Source organism: Trachymyrmex cornetzi, unplaced genomic scaffold (assembly GCF_001594075.2).
Source record: "Trachymyrmex cornetzi isolate Tcor2-1 unplaced genomic scaffold, Tcor1.1 scaffold44, whole genome shotgun sequence".
In the NCBI taxonomy this organism is placed as follows: domain Eukaryota; kingdom Metazoa; phylum Arthropoda; class Insecta; order Hymenoptera; family Formicidae; genus Trachymyrmex; species Trachymyrmex cornetzi.
The window spans coordinates 952,561-972,086 of NW_017299179.1; the positions used below are offsets into that span (position 1 = coordinate 952,561).

Consider the following 19,526-nt stretch of genomic DNA (forward strand, 5'->3'; position numbering starts at 1 on the left):
AGTTATATAAATATAAAGGACTGTAATATGATTTTTGAGAAAAATTAAAAATAATACTGTCCATTTCTTTTGCAGTGATGGATGTGCGAAGTAGCCAATGGTCTGGTGGCACCATGTCAGATAACGAGATAGCTTCGAACAAGACCTCGAGCCCGAACCCGCTGCCGTATCCGGAGATGAACTCACCGCAGAAAAACCAGCCGGATGAGAACTATTCGGAAGGTGAAGAGAAAATGCATCATCTGGGAGAAAAGTACTTGTTCCCTTATACTGCCGAGGAAGATCATACAGTGTCACCCACACCGTACATGCTGTCCATGTCGTCACGCATCCTTGCCTCTAGCATGAGCCATCACTCACAGAATTCGAATCACGAAAACTTGAGTGGTTCCGAGCAGCGTTATGGCAGCCTGAAACGTGGTCAAAGTCTGCACGGCTCCCAGCACGACAACCTCAGCGGTTCTGAAAGATACGGCAGTCTGAAACGCGGCAAGATGGTCACCCCCACCGTTCTGGAGGATAGACCCGAATATATCCTGCCGATGAGCGGCAGAATACTGTCGAGTTCGTTGACCCATGACCTACAGCACAGTAACGAATTGGCCGCGCTCAGGCAGCAACAGCAGCAACAACAGCAGTACGAGCAGACTATTACCGAGACCGAGTGAGTAATAAACACACATATCATATTTAGATTTGGGAGATTTATTTTTTACTCGGATATCGGATAGCTTGTTAAATAATTTAAATAAACACTTAAATGAACTTTTTATATACGATGGATTTGATGTCTGAATCAAAGATATAAAATAATATAACAAAGAATAATATAAAGAAAGAGAGCATTTTAAATTATTTTCATTGAGCTTTTTCTTTTCATATGTATATTATCTATATTAAAAATAATATCTTCTTTTAAGAATAAAATAAAAAATACTATTTCAATATGTAAAATCTTAGAGATTAACAGGAAAAAGATTCATGAGAAATTATACTTTAAAATAGAATGAATGTAACTTAGATCTGATTAATTAAAAATGGAGTCATAATGAAAGCTTAATTGTAATCAAAATTAACAAAGTCATATAGAAATAATAAAACGTAGTCACATTGGATAAAAATAGAAACCTTTATATAAACGATTATTCAAAAAGTTGATGCGTTCATTGACATATAAAACAATTTACAAAAAGACAATACAAGTACGTCACATCCAGCGTACGTAAAAAAGGTTGGCGGCGAACTAACATACTTAAGTTACAGCGTTTCTTGTCTTAGCGCAATTTCGTAACACTCTTTTTAATTCATTCTGGTTTTCTTTGGTTTCCCATATTTCTCCTTGTTGTATGCACAAAAGGTGGCGTTGGAACGTTCTCTAACATAACTATGTCTTTTCTGTGATCCGTGCTTGCCCTGACTGTCAAATTATCAGCGAGGAGGTAAGCGAGCGTGACGATATATAATAAATCTACAAATCGTCCTACAAACCGCAACGATTACCTCTAATTTTCTCTGATAGCGTCCAATTGAATCGGAACTAATCGCGAGTTGTCACTGTTGCAGGAAGGATACTAATGCGGAAACGCCCGTCTGACGAGGTCCGTGCCACGAACGAGAACAACGTACAAAGTAATTTAGTTTACGCCTAGCTTAAGTGTCCAACGCGCAATAAAGACTCGTCGATATATATATATTTTAAGAAGCGGCCATGACTGTACTTACTTAGCCATATTAATTAGCATGTATGTGTGAGTGCCTGTTTATATGTTGCATATGGAAGGTCTATCAGAGTAATCTTAAGAGATAATTCTTACATTAAAATATATTCCAATGATTACATAATTATAAAATATGTATATGTATATATATATATGTATACATGAATTATAATATATATATATAAACGATATATATTATAATTATAAATCGGCAGTTATCGCTTATCATTGGAAAATATCTCGATGTTATTTTTATCCAATGGAGTACACAGTTGAACGATTTAGAATGCAAATAAAAAAAAATAAAGTTCATAATTTAAAACCGTATTTTAAATACAATTTTTTGTATTTAAAATAAGTATAGATAATTATTAGTGGAACAAGATCAAAGTTTGCACTAAATCGTTCAATCACACTCTGATCGACCCAACATAAATATTTGCGCTTGTTATAATTTTTATTCAGGAGCAATTCGGCTCCGATTTGTGAATCTCCGATTCTCAATGAATGATCATTGTCGTCAATTGACAATGATATTCAGGAAGATACAGAGAACAAAAATGATCTCCAATCATTATTCATTATAAACTCATTCCATCCTATCTTAAATTTTTTCTCTCCATGAGCTCAGTATTGTGCAATGTATACATTCCACTGCCTATTCTCTTTTTTGCTATGTACAGAATGATTCTTAATTATATAATAATATTTCAGAAGATGAAACTAGAAACCGAAACAAAAAAATGTCAATCGTTTAGACTTATTTTCGTATGCGCCATCTTTTTCTTGAGCTCTGTATTCATTCTCTATAAAATATTGACATATAATTAAGAATCATCCTATATAAGTATATGTATAATTTAGGTTTTATTTACTTTTTTTATAGAAGTTTACAATCTTTCTCTTTATTTTATATGCCATGAAGAAGAAGAAAAAATAGCGTAAGTTAAAGCGTACAATCATGTGGCGCATTTTTTCATACTTTTGTATATACACTCATACGAGACGAAGAGAAAAAAAAGAACTGTGACAAAATACATAATTTATATACCCCTCAGTATTTCGGGGTAGGGTTCATTTTTTTTCCAGCCTCTCTCCCAACTACATCCGCACAACTGTACGTTGACAATATCACTCCACACAATCTCCAGCAATTCATTGATTTAAAAATTATCTTTATTTTCTCGTTGAAAATATAAATAAATTACAAAATATATATAGTCAGTATGGTATGTGTGGATTGATATACTCGGAAGAATGTTTTATGTAAAATCGATATATATGTATGTATATATATATATATAAATATCGCGATTCGATCACCGATCACGTTCAGATAAATTCAATTTATCAAGAAGTTTCTTGCTGGACGTTTTCGGTGTTCAAGGGCGATTATTATGCACTTTCCTTTCTATTTCTCTACGAAGGTACATATATACGCGGGTTGGATACGATTCGTTTCGTATTACGTTTGGGAGTTCGATGTGATTTCGGGTTTACGGTTTGATTCGGCTTATACAATGTTTTGTTATCAGCTACGTGCAGAGAGTGTTGTACAAAAGTCAGAAATCTCGATGATGACAGATGTAAGACCGTCTCTCCGCGTACCACACCCGTTAGACACGATGACGACAACGACAACGATGACGACGATGATATTCTTATGTTTATCTTAAGTTACTACCTAAGAGAATTCACCCGACAATTCGAGGAATAAATCGAGTACAGGATTCGCGCCTGACCATAATGGCACATACAAATCACTAAATACTAACCGCTAGAGACTAGGGGGATATCGTCACTACACGGTGCTCTCCGTATCGGACGCCACGGAGAGCGTCTGCATCTTCGGAACGGAATAATTTTCCGAGTGCCCGTGGCTTTGCGTTCTGTTGGATACTCTCTCCAGGGTGGAAGGAGCTGACGGAGTGTCTTGATGAGCCTTGGGAGGGATCGGTGGAGGACTCACCTATAAAAGAAAATTAATCAAATCATTGCTATCAGTTTGTTTCATGAACATAAATATCTGTTGGCATTATTTGAATATCTATTATAAAATAAAAATATATGAAACAAAAGAAAATTAATTAGAAAAATTTAAATTTTAGCAATCTGTTCACTCAAGGAAATGTTATATTTTAGTAAATATTTCCAGTTATATTTCCTTACTTCTTGATTAGGGAGAGAATGCGAGCCCTGGAATGTACCGCTAGCGAAACTGCCAGTGGAGACATTGAGTGCGCTTATCACAGACGGTGGAGAAATGTTCATGATGTCGTTGCACCGGGAGCGCGGCTCGAAGTCTTCGTAGCCTAGATTATTTAGATTCGTCAAGTGTGATTGAAAATCTAGCAGACTGGCTGTAGAAATGCCGCTGTCGCGCAGATCATTCGGTTCGTTTCTAGGTTCCGTGATTTCGGAGTCGTCGTCCATGCTCCATTCTGTATTTGTGCGTTTGTGCGTTAAACCGCGTTTCGGCGGTGCCGGCGGTACTACAGTATTCGTATTCGAATCTCTTTTGTCTAGCACTAAAACAGGAAGCACAAAGCGTGATATATTTTCATGAAAAATTTATTTCCGAAGTTATATTACATTTCATTACAGAGATCATAATAGAAACAGAGAAATTAACTTACTGCAACCCCTGGGTGGTAGTGGAGGGGCAGGTTCGGGTCCAGGTTCGCTCCACGAGCTTCTGAGGCCACTTTGATCCACGCCGTCAGTAGGAGTAGGCAAGGAATGCCTCAATGGCAGTTTTGGACTCAGTGGCTTACTGAGAGATCTCTGATGCGTGGGTCTAGGCGGGGTTGTGCCATAACCAACGGAACGCGGCCGTACTTCTCGTTGTGGAATAGGCGGTGGTATACCATCCACTTTCGTGTAAAAGCCTTCGTCTTCGGGAAGACCATCGCTGTCAGCATGCGACAACCTAGAGCCGGCGGTTTCTAAAGTGGCTGGACGCTGTTTGTCGTTGACCGGCAAAGGTGGTAGAGGCGAACTGGAAAAACAAAAATATTCTTAGATATTCTCACAAGCAGAAAGAGCAATTAAAATAATTAACCCTGTAATAAAACAAACCCGGAAGCTTTACAGTTTGAATATATAAGGCAATGAAACGAACTGTACAAGAATATATAGAATATAATTACTTCACGATGCTGTCTTGATGAATGGTTCTCTGCCTAGCCAACGGACCGAGGCCTTGCTTGAGCTGTGTGAATCTCTCGATTAGTCTTTTATGCAACGGTTGAACTCCGGTGGGTGCAATCTGACCATGCAACACCAGACCAGATTCTAACACACTCATCTGATCCAGTATCAATCCCTTTAATCGATTAACATGCGGCACCATTTCGGGATTCTGTCGGGCAAATTCAGGCGTGAGAAAGGCCTCCTGATATTTGGTGATACCGCCCATTACGTTAGCGTCGATGATACCCTGTAGCCGCATGCTAAATGGATTGATATTTCTATGTGGCTCCGCAGTGTACTGCGCAACCAACCGCCTCAATTCTCTTTCCACGCTTTGCATAGTCTCACAGGCATATTGTACTGGTGCCAACAATTCCGACCGCTTCTCGATTACTTCGAACCATCTGAGGATCCCTGGCAATTTAGCTTCTGTCATCAACATCGTCCTCTCAATCCACAACGATTTGAACTCGTTCTCGCGATCCACTGGGCCACGATGCAGCGGCCGATCGAACGTGAACTTGCGAACATCATTCACCAAATAGAATGCGACTACGCGTTCCGGAACTTCGACGCCGCTGCAAGCCAAGCTACCCTCTTCGGGGATTGGCTTCACATTACAAATTTGGATATCTGCAAAAAAATATACGGTGTCCAATTCTTAGATAAAATATATTCATTCATAATAAATTATCGATTCTCAAATTATTGGGATTGACTCTTTTTTAATTTAAAAAAATTAATAAATCTAATCTCACTTACATTGGCCCTCAGACGTAAGGATACTCTCATCAGGTGGGGAATTCTTCATTAAAATTTGTGCGCATGGAAACTCCGTTTGCAGCCGTTGTGTGAACGCCCCTATTCGTTCATATTCCAGACCACGATAAATAAATAATTTGTTCTACAATAAAAGACACGAATAACATTTTCAAGGCGCCTATTTCACAAAAAATAAAATAATGCTAAAATCCGAATCAAACTTTGATAAAATATTTTTGATAGAATAGAATTATAACATTTAAGTTATTTTATATACCGAGAATATTTTTAAAAATCATTTTGGATTATTATAAATCAAACTCACTCTGACAAACAGCGGAAAACTGAGACCATAAAATCCAACGCGGAAGTATTCTGGTTCCGGGCGTAGTTGCGTCAGAATGTTATCTAGGAACTTAGCCTGTAGCTTCAACACATGACTAAGTTTGGCGTAGTCGTATAGTCTAGTCTCGTACAGAATTGCCAGCTCCTTGCACAAGGGTATACCCTTTTCCCAGCATTTGCCACGGTCGAGATAATGAATGATTTTATGATAGAGTAACTCTTTGCGCTCCCATTCTAGTTGCTGGGGATGAGCGTGATCGGATGGCAGAATAGTCGAGCCCCAACCCAGCTGATCGGCATATAACTTCATCGTAAAGCCCGCTTCCGTATAATTTTCGGCGGCCAAATGTAGATCATGTAGTTTGTAAATGTAGCGCAAGTACATCTCCTTCCGGTTGAACTCATTCTTGTAAAAGTTCTGCAAGAACATCAGAAGTATCCCCATGTTACACTCTGAGAGCTTTTCACTTCTAGTGATTAATGATTTAACAAGGAACGAGAGACAGGCACAATGATAAAATTTCCATCGGAGAGCGCGAACACGAGTGCTAACTGTCAAGCATAGAGTGACCAAGCACACCAAATATATAGTATATCTATTGAGTATATACAGTGCGCGTGTGTCGCACAGTTTAGTTAATTAACGCGCTAAGTCATAAGTAATTTGTACATATAGCCGCACATTTGCACTACAGATTCCTTGGTTTAGCCGCAGTATATTACTTTTACTAATAAGTAATAACAAATCAAATCTTATTGGATTTATTGTGTATCGATAATTTTTCTTTAACACCTTACCAATAAATTCACGGTGCACGACATGCGCTTGTCGCGATTCTCGTCACCCTGAATGACGCTTCTATAATCAAGAAGCCTTTCCAATAAACGCGTAACGGACGTTATAAAAGCAGTGCCACTATCTTTCCACGTGGGATCCTCGGATTGCACTCTGTCCAGTAATCTGTAATCACAAATGTAGGAATTTAACAAATATTGAAACTAAACAAAAAATCACATTCAATTTAAAGTATTGCACTTACACAGCGCTAAGATGTTCCCTGAAGCGGCATGAAAATTGTAAATGCGATAAGTGTCACATAATATTTTTATGAAACTAACACAAACGAAAAAATGCTACATAGTTGACATCTGTTTTATAATATAAAAATATAATGGTAAAAGTGAAAAATTGTACAATATTAGAAATATATAATTTAAAATGTTTTAGAAAGTAATACAGCAGAGAGTACTTTTTATTCCGATAGAAAATTAATATTTCTTCTTAAAATCTCTGCGTTTTTTGGATGTTTTAAAAATATAAGATCTTAAGACTTAAAATATAAAATATAAACTTACATAGTGTTAAACAATTGCCTATATTCATCATCGCCCTTGTTTTCGCTGATAAGAATGTCCAGCTTGTCGATCAGTTCAGACTCCACGGACTTGAAGCTTCCGCGAGCTCGCTGCTCACACTCCATCATATCGAAAAAGATATGTAGAGTTGCCTTGCGAAGTTCGCTTTCCGGCACCAAAGTTACCTCGAGGAAAGGTCCTACCATGCCTGGTATGAATTCGAGCTTACGTTCACCCAAATGCGACCACATAGACAATATCTGAAAACCCATGAGTACTCTCATGTCGCCGTACTTCTCTACGATCTTTTCTCGCTTGACTTCGGAGAACTGTTCGAGCTGAAGCGATGGTTGAGTAAGATAAGCCACCGCAAGATTGAAGTATGTGGACCATAGCTGCGAATCAAAGCTGCCATGAAGAAAGCGGAACGCGAGCGGCTGCGCGAGTTCCTGCAGTGACCTCAGAATGACGTTGTTAGCTTGCATCCTGATGACCAGCCAGTCCGGCGGAAATACCTCCTGGCGTACAAGATCCCGCAGGACCAGGAATACCCGTAGCAGAAAGTCCTTGAGTGGTTTTCGATCGCCGGCGTGCGTCAACTCTTCCCAAAGTCGCGCGTAATGATATTCATCGAGCAGTTGAAGCAATCCAATAAGACAACCGACGAGACAGCCGAGGACGGGTCCATTGGCATTTATCACGATCAGTATCGTCTGTACGAGCACATCGAACACCGACAGACAAAGCGTTTCAACGTCGTGGTGAATGCAATTGTTGACTTTATTCGTGTCCCTGCCACGCTTATGCAAAAAGCTGAGTATTTCACCCAAGATATCAGTACAGGATCGTAATTCTTCTCTACGTGCCAGATGAATGCGTAAGTGCCGACATATAGTGACAAGCAACATGTTTCGACTCTCGTCGTCCTTGCGGAACAAGCTAGATGTAGTAAGATTTTTAATAGCAACTAACTTGGCCTGCGTGAGCTGCAAGGGTGACTCCCGCGGTACCGAGTCTAGCATTGAACAGGTAAGTTTAGCTACCTCGAGGACTGGCAGCACTGCTACTAGCTGCTCGAACACCGCCGCAATCGACAACAGTAATGCGATTTGCGATAGTAGCACCATTTCATAGGGAATACCTAACATCTTGTTGAGAGCTGCGAATACGCAATATAGATCGCGCTTGAAACTATCCTCGTATTGACCGGCGGTCGCGACAGCAAACAGCAGCCGGCTTTGAATGATAAATTTGAAGATATATTCGAGAGAACGGAAGCACTTCATAATCGGTTCCTGCTTTTCCGCAGCGGTTACCCAATCGGCACAATGTTGCACGCTGCTGAGAAGACCTTTGTACACCAAAGCCGCGGCGAAATGGTCTGATATATAAGCATCCATCACTGGCTTGAAATGTTCAAACTTGGAGTCCTCCAACAAGCTGAAGATAGACACGAGTACTTGGAACACTAGGCCGGAGTGCGCTGTGGAATTACCGTCCTCAGTGTGAAACATGGCGAAGAGCGCATCAAGGATATCCTGTAGGAACTTGACTAGTTCTTCGCCGTCCAGTCGAAGAACGCGGCCGAGAGCTTCGGATATTCGCTCAGGGTGAGCTTTCCATTGCAGCAAACTAAGTAAATCAACGTTTTGCGTTAACTTGGTACTGCAGAGCAAGGTATGTACGAATACAGTCTCCTTTGGCGATCTAGTGAAAGTTGGTGGGCCTAAAAAATAACAAGAAAATAATTATAAATATAAATATCTAAATATATATGATGTCTAATTTTAATATTATTTTTCAGAAATACTTTACGCTAACACTTATTAACATAATTTTATGCGTATATTGTTCATCTGTAGATAATATAATAGATATTATATCCATTTTTAGAATTATATTAATTCTTTATTTTATTCACGTAAATTTAATTGAATATTATCCAAAGAAAATTTTATTTTATAGAGAAATTTAATTTACCTGAGGCGCACGGCTCTCTCGTGCTACTTGGCAACGACAGGTAACTCAAGGAATCCAATTTCGTACGCTCCTCGCATTTGTAAATATATAATTCGTGCGGGCCATCCTGAAGAGTAGCACCTCCGGGCTCCATCAGTCGTACGAACGCGAAGGCGAAAAATTTTTTGTCGTTCTTCTCACGTGCTGCAATATACAGGAAATTTCTTATTGGAAAGGATAAATGAAGACCGTAGAGAATAGGTGGAAAGATGAAAGATAAACGAAGAACGTTTAAACTAAAGTGGAAGATCATCGTCAGATCAATATCTATTGAGACTCACTGGAGCAATGTCGAAACTCGAAACGCACGTGGCTTCCATAGAACTTGTCGATGGGTATCGCCAGTCTCACGGTTTCTGCCCACGATGGGCTGTTATGATGATATATGACCAAACTCTGATACTCAGAACTACCGTCCATTCCCGCGGCTCCAAACAGGCACTCTTCCAAGGGTTGGCCGTCCACGTCTAGGACTAGGATTGTCACCTAATTTTATTGCAACATATTAAAAAATATTCAGTTTCATTGCCGTAAAAAATTAATTTTTTATATTAATAAAATAGTAAATTTTAATAATATTTCAATTTATTAAACTTATATAATAGTTTTGTATATTTTTTTATATTAGAAATTAGTTCTTAATCCGTGAAAATACTTCCACATACAGCTTGTTATTTTATATAACAGGTAAATATTAGGTGAGAGAAATAATTTAAAAAAATTTTATATCACCTCGATATTCTTGCCGGTGGACTTTCCGCCACGTTCGAATTCACCCCGTTCCAGCTTCAAATACAGGTCGTTACGCACATCGCCCGGCATAATAACATCCGAGAAACCGTGCTTCTTCGTGAGGCAAATATTTTTAAATAACAACGGATTTTCCTCCCGCACTTGAGAGAGCTCGCCATGCAGAATACGAAGAGATACAACTATTCCATAATTGGGTTGTCCAGGTAAAGGAGAGCACTTGTTGTTACGTATGATTTGTTCGTGCAACTGATGAAATTCCTTCTCTTCCCCTTGATACACCTGCAGGTAAATAGAAATCCTTCCAATTTAATATGTCTCGTTCATGTTCTTCTTTTGAATATTATAAAAAAAATAAAAAGAACTAAAAAATTCAAACACGATCCAATTAATTTTTTCGATAAAATATACTAATGGAATTGAGGATATACAAAGTTACATTAAATCGGGATTAAAGTAACATTTTCACGATACACATGAATTTAATACATTTAATTAATTTATATTTATTTAATTAATTAATATTCTTTATTCGTTTACTTTGAAACTCATCTCGAGTTCCTCTGCGTGATCTTGAGCGGCTTCCGCCAGAGAAAGAACCGCCACTCCATGAGGCCGCCTGTAAATCGCAGTTCCAGTCTTATTTTTGCCGGAATCGGAGTATAGCATCCGGCCACAACGCATCACATGGGCTACCATATAAAGATCGCGGCTCAAGTCGGAATTGCCCAGATCTGTGAAGATGGTGCAATTGCTGTGCATCTTCTCCACATAATTGGAGAAACCCTCCTTACTGATGCGCACCAGGAAGCGCTCGCTCAGGTACTGCTGCCGTTTGGCGTCGAACAGAGAGAAGTAAATCTCGGTATCCTCGCCTACCGAATGGCCAAAGTCTCTCATGCAGAAGTACAGATGATGCGTAAGGACTTTTCTGTGCTCCTTGCGACGCAGGGTGCCGCGGGCGGATGCACCCTGAGAATTTTCAGCACTCTGCACATGCTGCAACCCCCCCGCGAGAAAAGATCAGAATTAATGCCACGCAAACAATATTTTTCATTCATTTACAACAAACTGACTCAGCTCTTCGATTTAGGTCCATATTCTGTAACTACAATGTCGGGGTCGTAATTTTTATCTGTCACATTTATCGATGTGACGGATAAAAATTAGGGGACATTAACTAAAAATATATCAAATCGTACTTAATTAATTTTGTAATTTATTTATTTTAGTTCACATCAACAAAAATGTAATAAAAATAATCTTGACATTATATCGAAAAATTGTTACATCGTTATGCTTCGTGATAGAAGATCGTTTAATATTTTAATAATTTATTTGTTATTTAATAAATTGTCAATCATGATTATACTTGTATTTACGAGAACCCAATTTGTTGAACAGAAGTAACTGTATCGCGCCGCACGTAGCGAAATTGAGTGATGCTGCCTTCATGGCCAGCATTCTAATGAAGCTCATATCTCATCGTTATTGCACACTGCATTTGGTCCTTCCTTTTTTTCATTTTGACTCGTTATACGATATTCGCAAACTGTATGATCAATTCGATAAAAATGTACTATTTTATTCGTAATTACCACATGATATAATTCCACGACAGACATGGTATCCGGCTCTACCATGTGAGCACCTTGACGTGGCACCAGGTCCAAGCCGAGCTTTCTGAAATATGATAAAAAGGAATCGTGATAAAAAGTAAAACTAAATGTCGTTTCTAAAAAAAATCTAATAAAAGACATTTTGCTATCAATTGCAATTATTTATAACATGTTGTATGGATCTTAATTTTAATATAAAACTCTCTGCTGAATTTTTTTTTCACGTAATCGCGTTCCTAAAGAACAGTACTTTCAAGAGTTATTTATTCATGCTACGTTATATACAAAATATAATTAAAATTCATTGATGCTCTACGCATAAATATAACGAAGCGATTCTTATTTCCAAGTACGTAAAAATACGTCACGATGGTGGAATATTTTTAATTTATGCCATTAACCGATAGTCTGTGCTATCTAAAAAAAGAATTATTCAACCCTGCAATAAAGAGTCTTACATAACATCTATCGATAAAAATTTCTCGTTAGTTATTTCCATATCAAAGGAAGACACACTTCGGTACGCGAGGGAATACCTCAGGGTCGGATTTACATATTCATTAAACAGCTAAGTATATAAGTTATATCTCAGAGAAACTAATTAAAATAAAACATTAACAACGATTCAATAACAATCTCCCAACAATTTTTTGTTTAATAAAGTAGGAGAGGCCTCTCTTGTAGTTCAAAGGCACTGCGATCCACCCTCGAGATTTTTAATCGTCCCCTCAAGACGGGGGCGTTGACGAATGAAATTCGTCGGGTGCAGGTACGGAAAAATAGGTATAGAGGGGAGAGGGGGAGGTGCATGAGATACAGGATTATTGCACGTCGCTGATTAAGGCGTACGTTGCATCACACTTTGGGAGGTTCGCTTCGAAAGTGGGGCCCCGGAGAGAGAAGCGGCTACTTAACTTCTCCGTGACCCCGACGCAGGGGCCGGACCGGGCCGGGCTGGGCCCGCATGCCATAGGGCCGTGTTCTCCGACGACTCCAACGCGTTGAGGAGGCTCCACTCTTGGCGCGGAGGGCACCGTCGCCCCACAGGAATGCAGATACATGCCGGATACCCGACTCGTTTTTTGTGTGCGTACCATGTATGCGGGGATAGGAATCTGCAGGAAGCCGCGAGGTTTATGTTTATCGGGAAAGAACGGGGTCTTGGGTGAACACCTAATTCTGGAGAAGTTTGTAATCCTCGGAGAGTATCTACAGAATAATTATAATATTGTAAAGTGTAATCTGTTTAAGATATTAACATGAGATTAGATAAAAAGATAAGAATTATTATAGAATGAAAGAAATAATGAGAGAATTTTTAAGAGTAATAAATTTAAATTCGCAATTAAAAATTAATGAAAATATACGTACAAATAAATTATTCAGTCTGATATGCAAAATATTAATTTAGAACCATTATTCTTGTCATTATATTATATTACACACAGCAGTTAAAATCATTAATATAATTAATATTTCAAAAATTTCGATGGAGCTTTATTTTGATAAGCTCATTAAATTATTATTAACATTGTTATTACGATAATTAATTTCACAATTAATTGGCGACTTTATAATTTCAACGAAACAAGGTTTTATTTTATTTTCTTGCAAAGAGACAACTTATCGCATCGACACATTTAATTGCGACTGGATACTGAGTACTGTTATCTATATGACCGTACCATTAACGTTTAACGTAATGAATTTTATGATTAGTTACACGTCTGTAACGACACAACAAAAGTCACGTCTGAAATCTCGTATAATACTTTCAAACGTCTTAAGTTCTGTTCATGTTCAGAACATTGAAGTTCCGTCATAATAAACTTTTGTTATCATCAAGTTTCATTTATTGTTAAATATTTACGCAAACAAAATTTGCCAGGATAACGAAATTTTATATTCAAATATAAATCACATTTAAATCTTTATTGCGTCATTTTATCTGTGCAATATTTCTGTCATATTTTCATGTACAGAGCAAATTCTGCTTCTATTTTTGCAAGCAGGAAAACACGATTCAGAGAGATATAATTGAGCGCTAACTTAGGTTTAGTACATTCAAATGATCTTCGCAATCGGGCTTTAATCGTGCAGCGAGAGAAGCATGGTAATTATTCGCCGGCTGTTTTCATAGCTTCGCCGATTCGATTATTATTAATCGCTAAAATCGAGCGATATGGGAGGCTACAAGTACTGCGCCGGCAGTAAAACAGTCCTTTCATAAATCTAACTTGACAGACCTGTAATATCCATTTCTAGTTTCTACCAATGTAGATTAACTTTAATCTCGATTTAACTTACATTTCATCTCCTATCATTCTAAGAATTAGAAAAAGATGAAGAATGACCCAACTAAGATCAAGTTAATATACATTGATAGAAATAGCTTAAGCTTCTCTTGAAGAATGTTTCATTCAACCGTGATAACGTAACTATTACATTAATCCAAGAGATAGAAATAACGAGAAAATTATTCCGTCAATTCACGCTGCTTACGAGCTCGTATTTCTGCTCGTGTTCTGCTCACAGTTTATGTTGCTTAATTTTTGTATTCGCTCGCCGATCACGTAATAAGTTTTATTCGTATTTAATTTGATATTATTATTTTCTCATAATAATATTATACATTAATTGAAAATTTTTCATACATCGTTCAAAAATTATTTTGACAGTATTCAGTATGTAATTAAAAATTTTATAAATTTAATATGATTTTATAAATTTCAATGAAATTCTCTCAACGCAAAATAGTAAATATACAAATACAATAAAAAGAAGGATCGAAAATAAGTATAAAATCAGTACTTCAAAAATCATACAGAGAAGAGAATAGCTGTGATTTTCAAATTTAAATAACTGAGAATACGATAAGAAATATTCTTATTATATACGCATATATAATAAATCTCTCTCTCTCTCTCTCTCTCTCTCTCTCTCTCTCTCTCTCCCCCCCACACACACACACACACACACACAATCTGCAATTTAACAAAATTTCACCCCACTAAACATCTACAAATGTCTGGACTTAGACAAGAACCGTAAAAAAAGAACATTTGACAATGAGATTAGTTTTCATAGAGAGAGAAAGAGAACTTTGAGCTGCCTTTCACGAACTCGATGTTAGAGCAAGATTAAATTAAGTGGTAGGTTCGAGAGAGTTGAGAAGAGAGCGCGGCTCTGTGGTACGCTCGCTCGTTTTATCTTTTCCTTTTTTGCGGCCCAAGCTCTCTCGGACCTGAGAGTTTCCCACCCTTCAGACGGCTGCGTCACTGATCGCAATGATTCGGTCAGCGGATTCTGCACCCTCGCCACTACCGAGTTGGTCTACTAAGAACGCACCAGATTCCTGCTACCGCGTATGCAAATCGACTAACGATCTAAAGTATCCAGATTCTAATCAATCATTTGTCTAATTAAATTCAATAGCAAAATTTCAAGAGTTGTCTCTATACATAAAGATATTTTTAATAATCTAAAAAACGTTATAACAGAAGACATATAAAAATCTGCAAAGCATAATAAAAATTGCTTGCATAAAACCATTATTATTGTGAGTGATATTACTATTCTGTTGATAATAGTAACATTTTTAAATAAAAACAACTCTTCTTGAGGCTTCCACGGGTGCTTTCTATATAAAGATTATGCGTTTCGCAAGTTTTCTCCGTGTCCAGATCCATTCTTGGAATGCCAACGTTTCGTGAACCTTACAGTCCACTTCATCAGGATACTGTATGAGGCTGCTCCTCTCCCTGATAAAGTGGACTGTAAGGTTCACGAAACGTTGGCATTCCAAGAATGGACCTGGACACGGAAAAAACCCGCGAAACGCATATAATCTTTATATAAAAACAACTCTTCTTTTTTTCATCACAATTTATTGTTGACCGATATGATAATAAATATATTTCATTAGTGAGATATTTTCAGGCACATTCTTTTGCTTTCGAGATGTCGACGCACGAACAGAATGCAAATCGACGCTCTTTATACAAGAGGAATCGAGGAGGGCATCGAACACGATTCGCACGATCCTGCAGGCCCCGAAAGCTCTCCCTCCAGGTTCCTCATGATGGAATGCAGGTGAGCAGGCAGACTTCGATGCGTGGAGACAGGTTCAGGCAATGTCCGCCGCCGCCGCCGCCACCACCACCACTACTGCGTCGTTGGGACCTATGCCCCATTCCAAAGATATCGGATATATTCCAGCGTGGACACCGTGGACCTTTTCTGCGGTGACCGGCCCCACGAGGACGAGTCTCCATCTCCTCTCACCCTGAGATGACGAATTCGTTTGTTCGGCCAATGCCCGTGTCGAGACTCGCTTGACACATGGAGCCTCGAAGACGACGAGAAGTTAAGTCGCTTCCTCGTCGATGGAGCTTCGGAAGTTCGACGACTTCCTCGCCCACGTCGAATGAAAGGACCGTTCAGCTCTCTCTCTCTCTCTCTCTCTCTCTATCTATCTTTCTCTCGAATGAGGGGGCATCGAACTACCGCCTCTCGGAATATCAATGTTAGTTGAACGCCCAGCTTCTCGTCAATGAGTTAGAATGATTAGATCTTACCGATTAAATTGCACTTATATGTAATGTCATCCTTCAAAGATAATGCAGTACAAGAAAAAATATAAAAATAAAAATAAGAATGAAAATAATACGTGCAAAATGTATGCGACTTATTTTGTTAGCAGTAATTATTTATGTCTCTGCATGAAGTTTCCCTTATAACTTACAAACTCTTAAAGAAAACGTTTCTATTATTAATAAGGGACTCTTTTGTGAATGTTTGACTTCTTGATACTTCAATCAATGAGAATATTGAACACAAGCTTACAGAAGATAATATTTCATCCGAGGGGCCATTTAGTTTCCCAATTTAACGTCTCGCGGGGAGGGGGTTCCCCTTTCATCCCTTTCATTGGGAGGAGAAATCCTCCCGCAGCCTCGGCTTTTCCTCTTCATTAGGCGGGAGATGTCAGTTCAGAAGCTCATCCTTTCTCGCGTCGCTCAGGGAGGTTTCAGTTACCGTTCGGTAGCTCTAAACGCTATAATTACGTCGGTGCTTCTGGGAAGTCAGTCCCGCGGACTTCCCGTTCCAACTCTCGGACGCGTAACCCACTCTCTCTCTCTCTCCTTCTCTCTACCTATGGAAGTCTCTTAAAGCGAAATCGATATAATCCCTTTGACGTGACTCAATATCGAAATATCAACGTCGTAGTCGCGATATTAGCATCGCCTTCAGTATGGAATGTGCAATTATGCATTAGCATAGAGGACATTGTGTGCCTCGGGCCGATCCTCCTTCGACGAAGTCGCGATCGTTGCAAAGTCCGCAGATCGCGGAACAACAAACGTTCTGAGTCACACTTGATCGCTTTGAAATAATTCAACGCCCACAATAGACGACTTCTCTTCACACAAGAAATAGAGATATAAATAATTTGGAAAATTATTCGAAACAAAATCTAAACTAATGCAACGTCTGAATTATAAGTTGCTACACTGAAAGAAAAGGTTGGCTGAATATGGCACAGCATTTTTAATTGGTTGCAGCAGCCAATTTTTGCTTGTGTTAACCTATCCTATACTGACATTGCAAACAGGCAACCAAAAATTAGCTGCTGTAACAAAAAATGGGCTGCTGCAGCCAATTAAAAATGCTATGCCATATTTTACCATCTAATTTACTGCGGCAGCCAATTTTTTCTTTCGGTGTAGAAATTGTTATAAATTTTCGCAAACTGCAATCAAAATTTAGTCATCGCCGAACTAAGGCATCGGAAATAATAAGATTACATAGGACAACAGAAGGACTTGAGATTTTCGCGGGCTTATCATCGCGTCCGCGATTGCGTCACATTTTAAAGTCGGACAGGTGGTTCACACGCGATCGCCGTGCCCTGCTTCGGCGTCCCAACCGGAGTTATTCGCGTGACCGTGTAAAACGGCCTTAATGGGAGTGTTTCCTGATCCCGGAACGAGTAACGAGACTCGTACGTACAGTAAAGGGTTCGTGGGAAGACGAACGTCGAGGCTGGCTCTTCGCTCGAGGGTATGTACCCGCGCGTAGCACACACGCAAACATACTTGCGCATTCATCCACCCACACACAGCCAGCGCACGGCTGTATCGTGCCGCATTCGGAGAACCGTAGTTCCATTGCATTGGACTCTACACCTATGCACCGGCACACGGCAAAAGGCAGCGTGGCAATAGATGTCAGGGCCAAATCTCCGATTTCCCCCACAGTCTCTATTAGATGAAATGACGAGCGATTAAGCGCGATTAAGTCTTGCAGCTTTTCTCGTTCGTTTCAAAACAGTCCGCGACACTCGTTTTCATAACAGCGGATTCTCTGAAAAAATAAAATTGTATTTTTTTTTTAGAAATACAATGCCATACCCTCGTACATCGGTATTGAAAGAATATTTTAAATTGAAATATAATTATCTTTTTATTTTCATATTTTAATTACTTGAATTTGTAATTATCGGAAACATTCGTTGGTAAACGCTATAATTATTATTTCAATTAAACTCCGTTTGTAATATACGATAGTTCAAGTACGTAGACTAGAAGATATTGCTTCCGACCCGAGGAAAGGGTTACGCTTTGCGCCGTCGGCGTCGTCCGGACGGCGGAGTTCAAAGGAGTTTAAAGCATTCATTAACAGTGCCCTGCCTATAACGATGTTGAGGCACTACGTGATATCCCTGAAAAGCAGAAAACTGTGGATTCAACAGCGACGCACGATCTCACTTACAGTCCCTCGATTCGCAACGTAGGAGTTCTAGAAAGAACAGCAAAGGGCCTCCCCCTTGTACATAACGATTTCCGCTCCCAGGTGCACGCTTATTAACGCCGCCGAGATCGCCGCCATTCATTAATTTCCTCCACCCGACTCGGTAGCCGTGGAACTCTCCACGGAGTCCTTTTCCTCTCTCGCTCTTCAGGGCCCGTAAGTCTCGTATCGTAGTAAGGCCCCGATGTGGCGCCGAGGTTGCGGCAGAAAGAAAGGGTAGATCTTAAGGCGATTTCACACGACTCACTTCGAAGTAATCGACGCGAATGAGTAATTCAAGATTAATGCGTTCTCAGATACTCTTACCTATTATCTTACGTTGTTAAGGTCATATTTGTAGTTTATGGTACTGGAGAAGCTTATCGTATCGTTAATCGTATCGTAAGCAAGAAAACATTGTAACGTCTTGAAATTATGTAATTGTAACACAAGTCAAGTCTCATATTTTTAAAAATATATAATATAAATAAAAATTGATACTGTTACATCCCGATAAAATTCTCTCTTTCGTTATTATAAATATATGATTCATACCTTATTTTTATTTTATCTCTATAGGTTAATATTTCGTCATGGTCTTGATATTTCGTTCCTATTTTATTTTTATTTCAAAACCGAAAATTCCGTTTCTCTTTTATAGGGGGGTATACCTTTTTATTATTTAAACATTCAAACCAACAGATAGATCACGTTATGTACCTTTATGCGTCGCACAGATTATATCTACTCTAAAGAATGTCTAAGAATATTCCACGATCTTTTTCAAAGAAGCATTTCTATTAAATAATAAATAAAAACGTATATACTCTCAGCCGATTAAAGATCAATCTTACGTTTCCAAATTACAAGAACATTCGAAAAGCCGATCCACGTAGATTCGCCTATAAGCTTCGTAATCTTTTTGGCACCGGATTCAAAATTATCCTTCCGAAAAACTATCCAATACTTCCCA

The 19,526-nt window shown here is 38.8% G+C and overlaps 2 protein-coding genes across 6 annotated transcripts in view; one reads left to right on the top strand and one right to left on the bottom strand.

The window, feature by feature from the left end:
• Positions 1-1,816, top strand: part of stan (protocadherin-like wing polarity protein stan) — a 14,009-nt gene extending 12,193 nt beyond the window's left edge. For 2 of the 4 annotated variants that reach the window (XM_018512919.1, XM_018512923.1), the window contains 2 exons: positions 76-664; positions 1,564-1,816. In XM_018512919.1, the coding sequence (XP_018368421.1) occupies positions 76-664; positions 1,564-1,594 (620 nt within the window). In that variant the 3' untranslated portion in view covers positions 1,595-1,816. Of the gene's footprint in view, positions 1-75; positions 665-1,432 lie in introns of all 4 variants that reach the window. The other 2 variants (XM_018512922.1, XM_018512920.1) reach the window with 2 other exon arrangements.
• Positions 1,817-1,944: 128 nt separating this feature from the next.
• spg (dedicator of cytokinesis spg) overlaps positions 1,945-19,526 on the bottom strand; it is a 56,326-nt gene continuing 38,744 nt past the window's right edge. The window contains exons 5-18 of one of the 2 annotated variants that reach the window (XM_018512871.1): positions 11,741-11,825; positions 10,683-11,141; positions 10,125-10,424; positions 9,674-9,878; positions 9,354-9,536; positions 7,374-9,099; positions 7,058-7,075; positions 6,816-6,978; positions 5,998-6,435; positions 5,673-5,814; positions 4,868-5,543; positions 4,355-4,716; positions 3,888-4,246; positions 1,945-3,687 (exon numbers count right to left, since the gene is read on the bottom strand). In XM_018512871.1, the coding sequence (XP_018368373.1) occupies positions 3,520-3,687; positions 3,888-4,246; positions 4,355-4,716; positions 4,868-5,543; positions 5,673-5,814; positions 5,998-6,435; positions 6,816-6,978; positions 7,058-7,075; positions 7,374-9,099; positions 9,354-9,536; positions 9,674-9,878; positions 10,125-10,424; positions 10,683-11,141; positions 11,741-11,825 (5,284 nt within the window). In that variant the 3' untranslated portion in view covers positions 1,945-3,519. The remainder of the gene's footprint in view (positions 3,688-3,887; positions 4,247-4,354; positions 4,717-4,867; positions 5,544-5,672; positions 5,815-5,997; positions 6,436-6,815; positions 6,979-7,057; positions 7,076-7,373; positions 9,100-9,353; positions 9,537-9,673; positions 9,879-10,124; positions 10,425-10,682; positions 11,142-11,740; positions 11,826-19,526) is intronic. The other variant, XM_018512872.1, reaches the window with a different exon arrangement.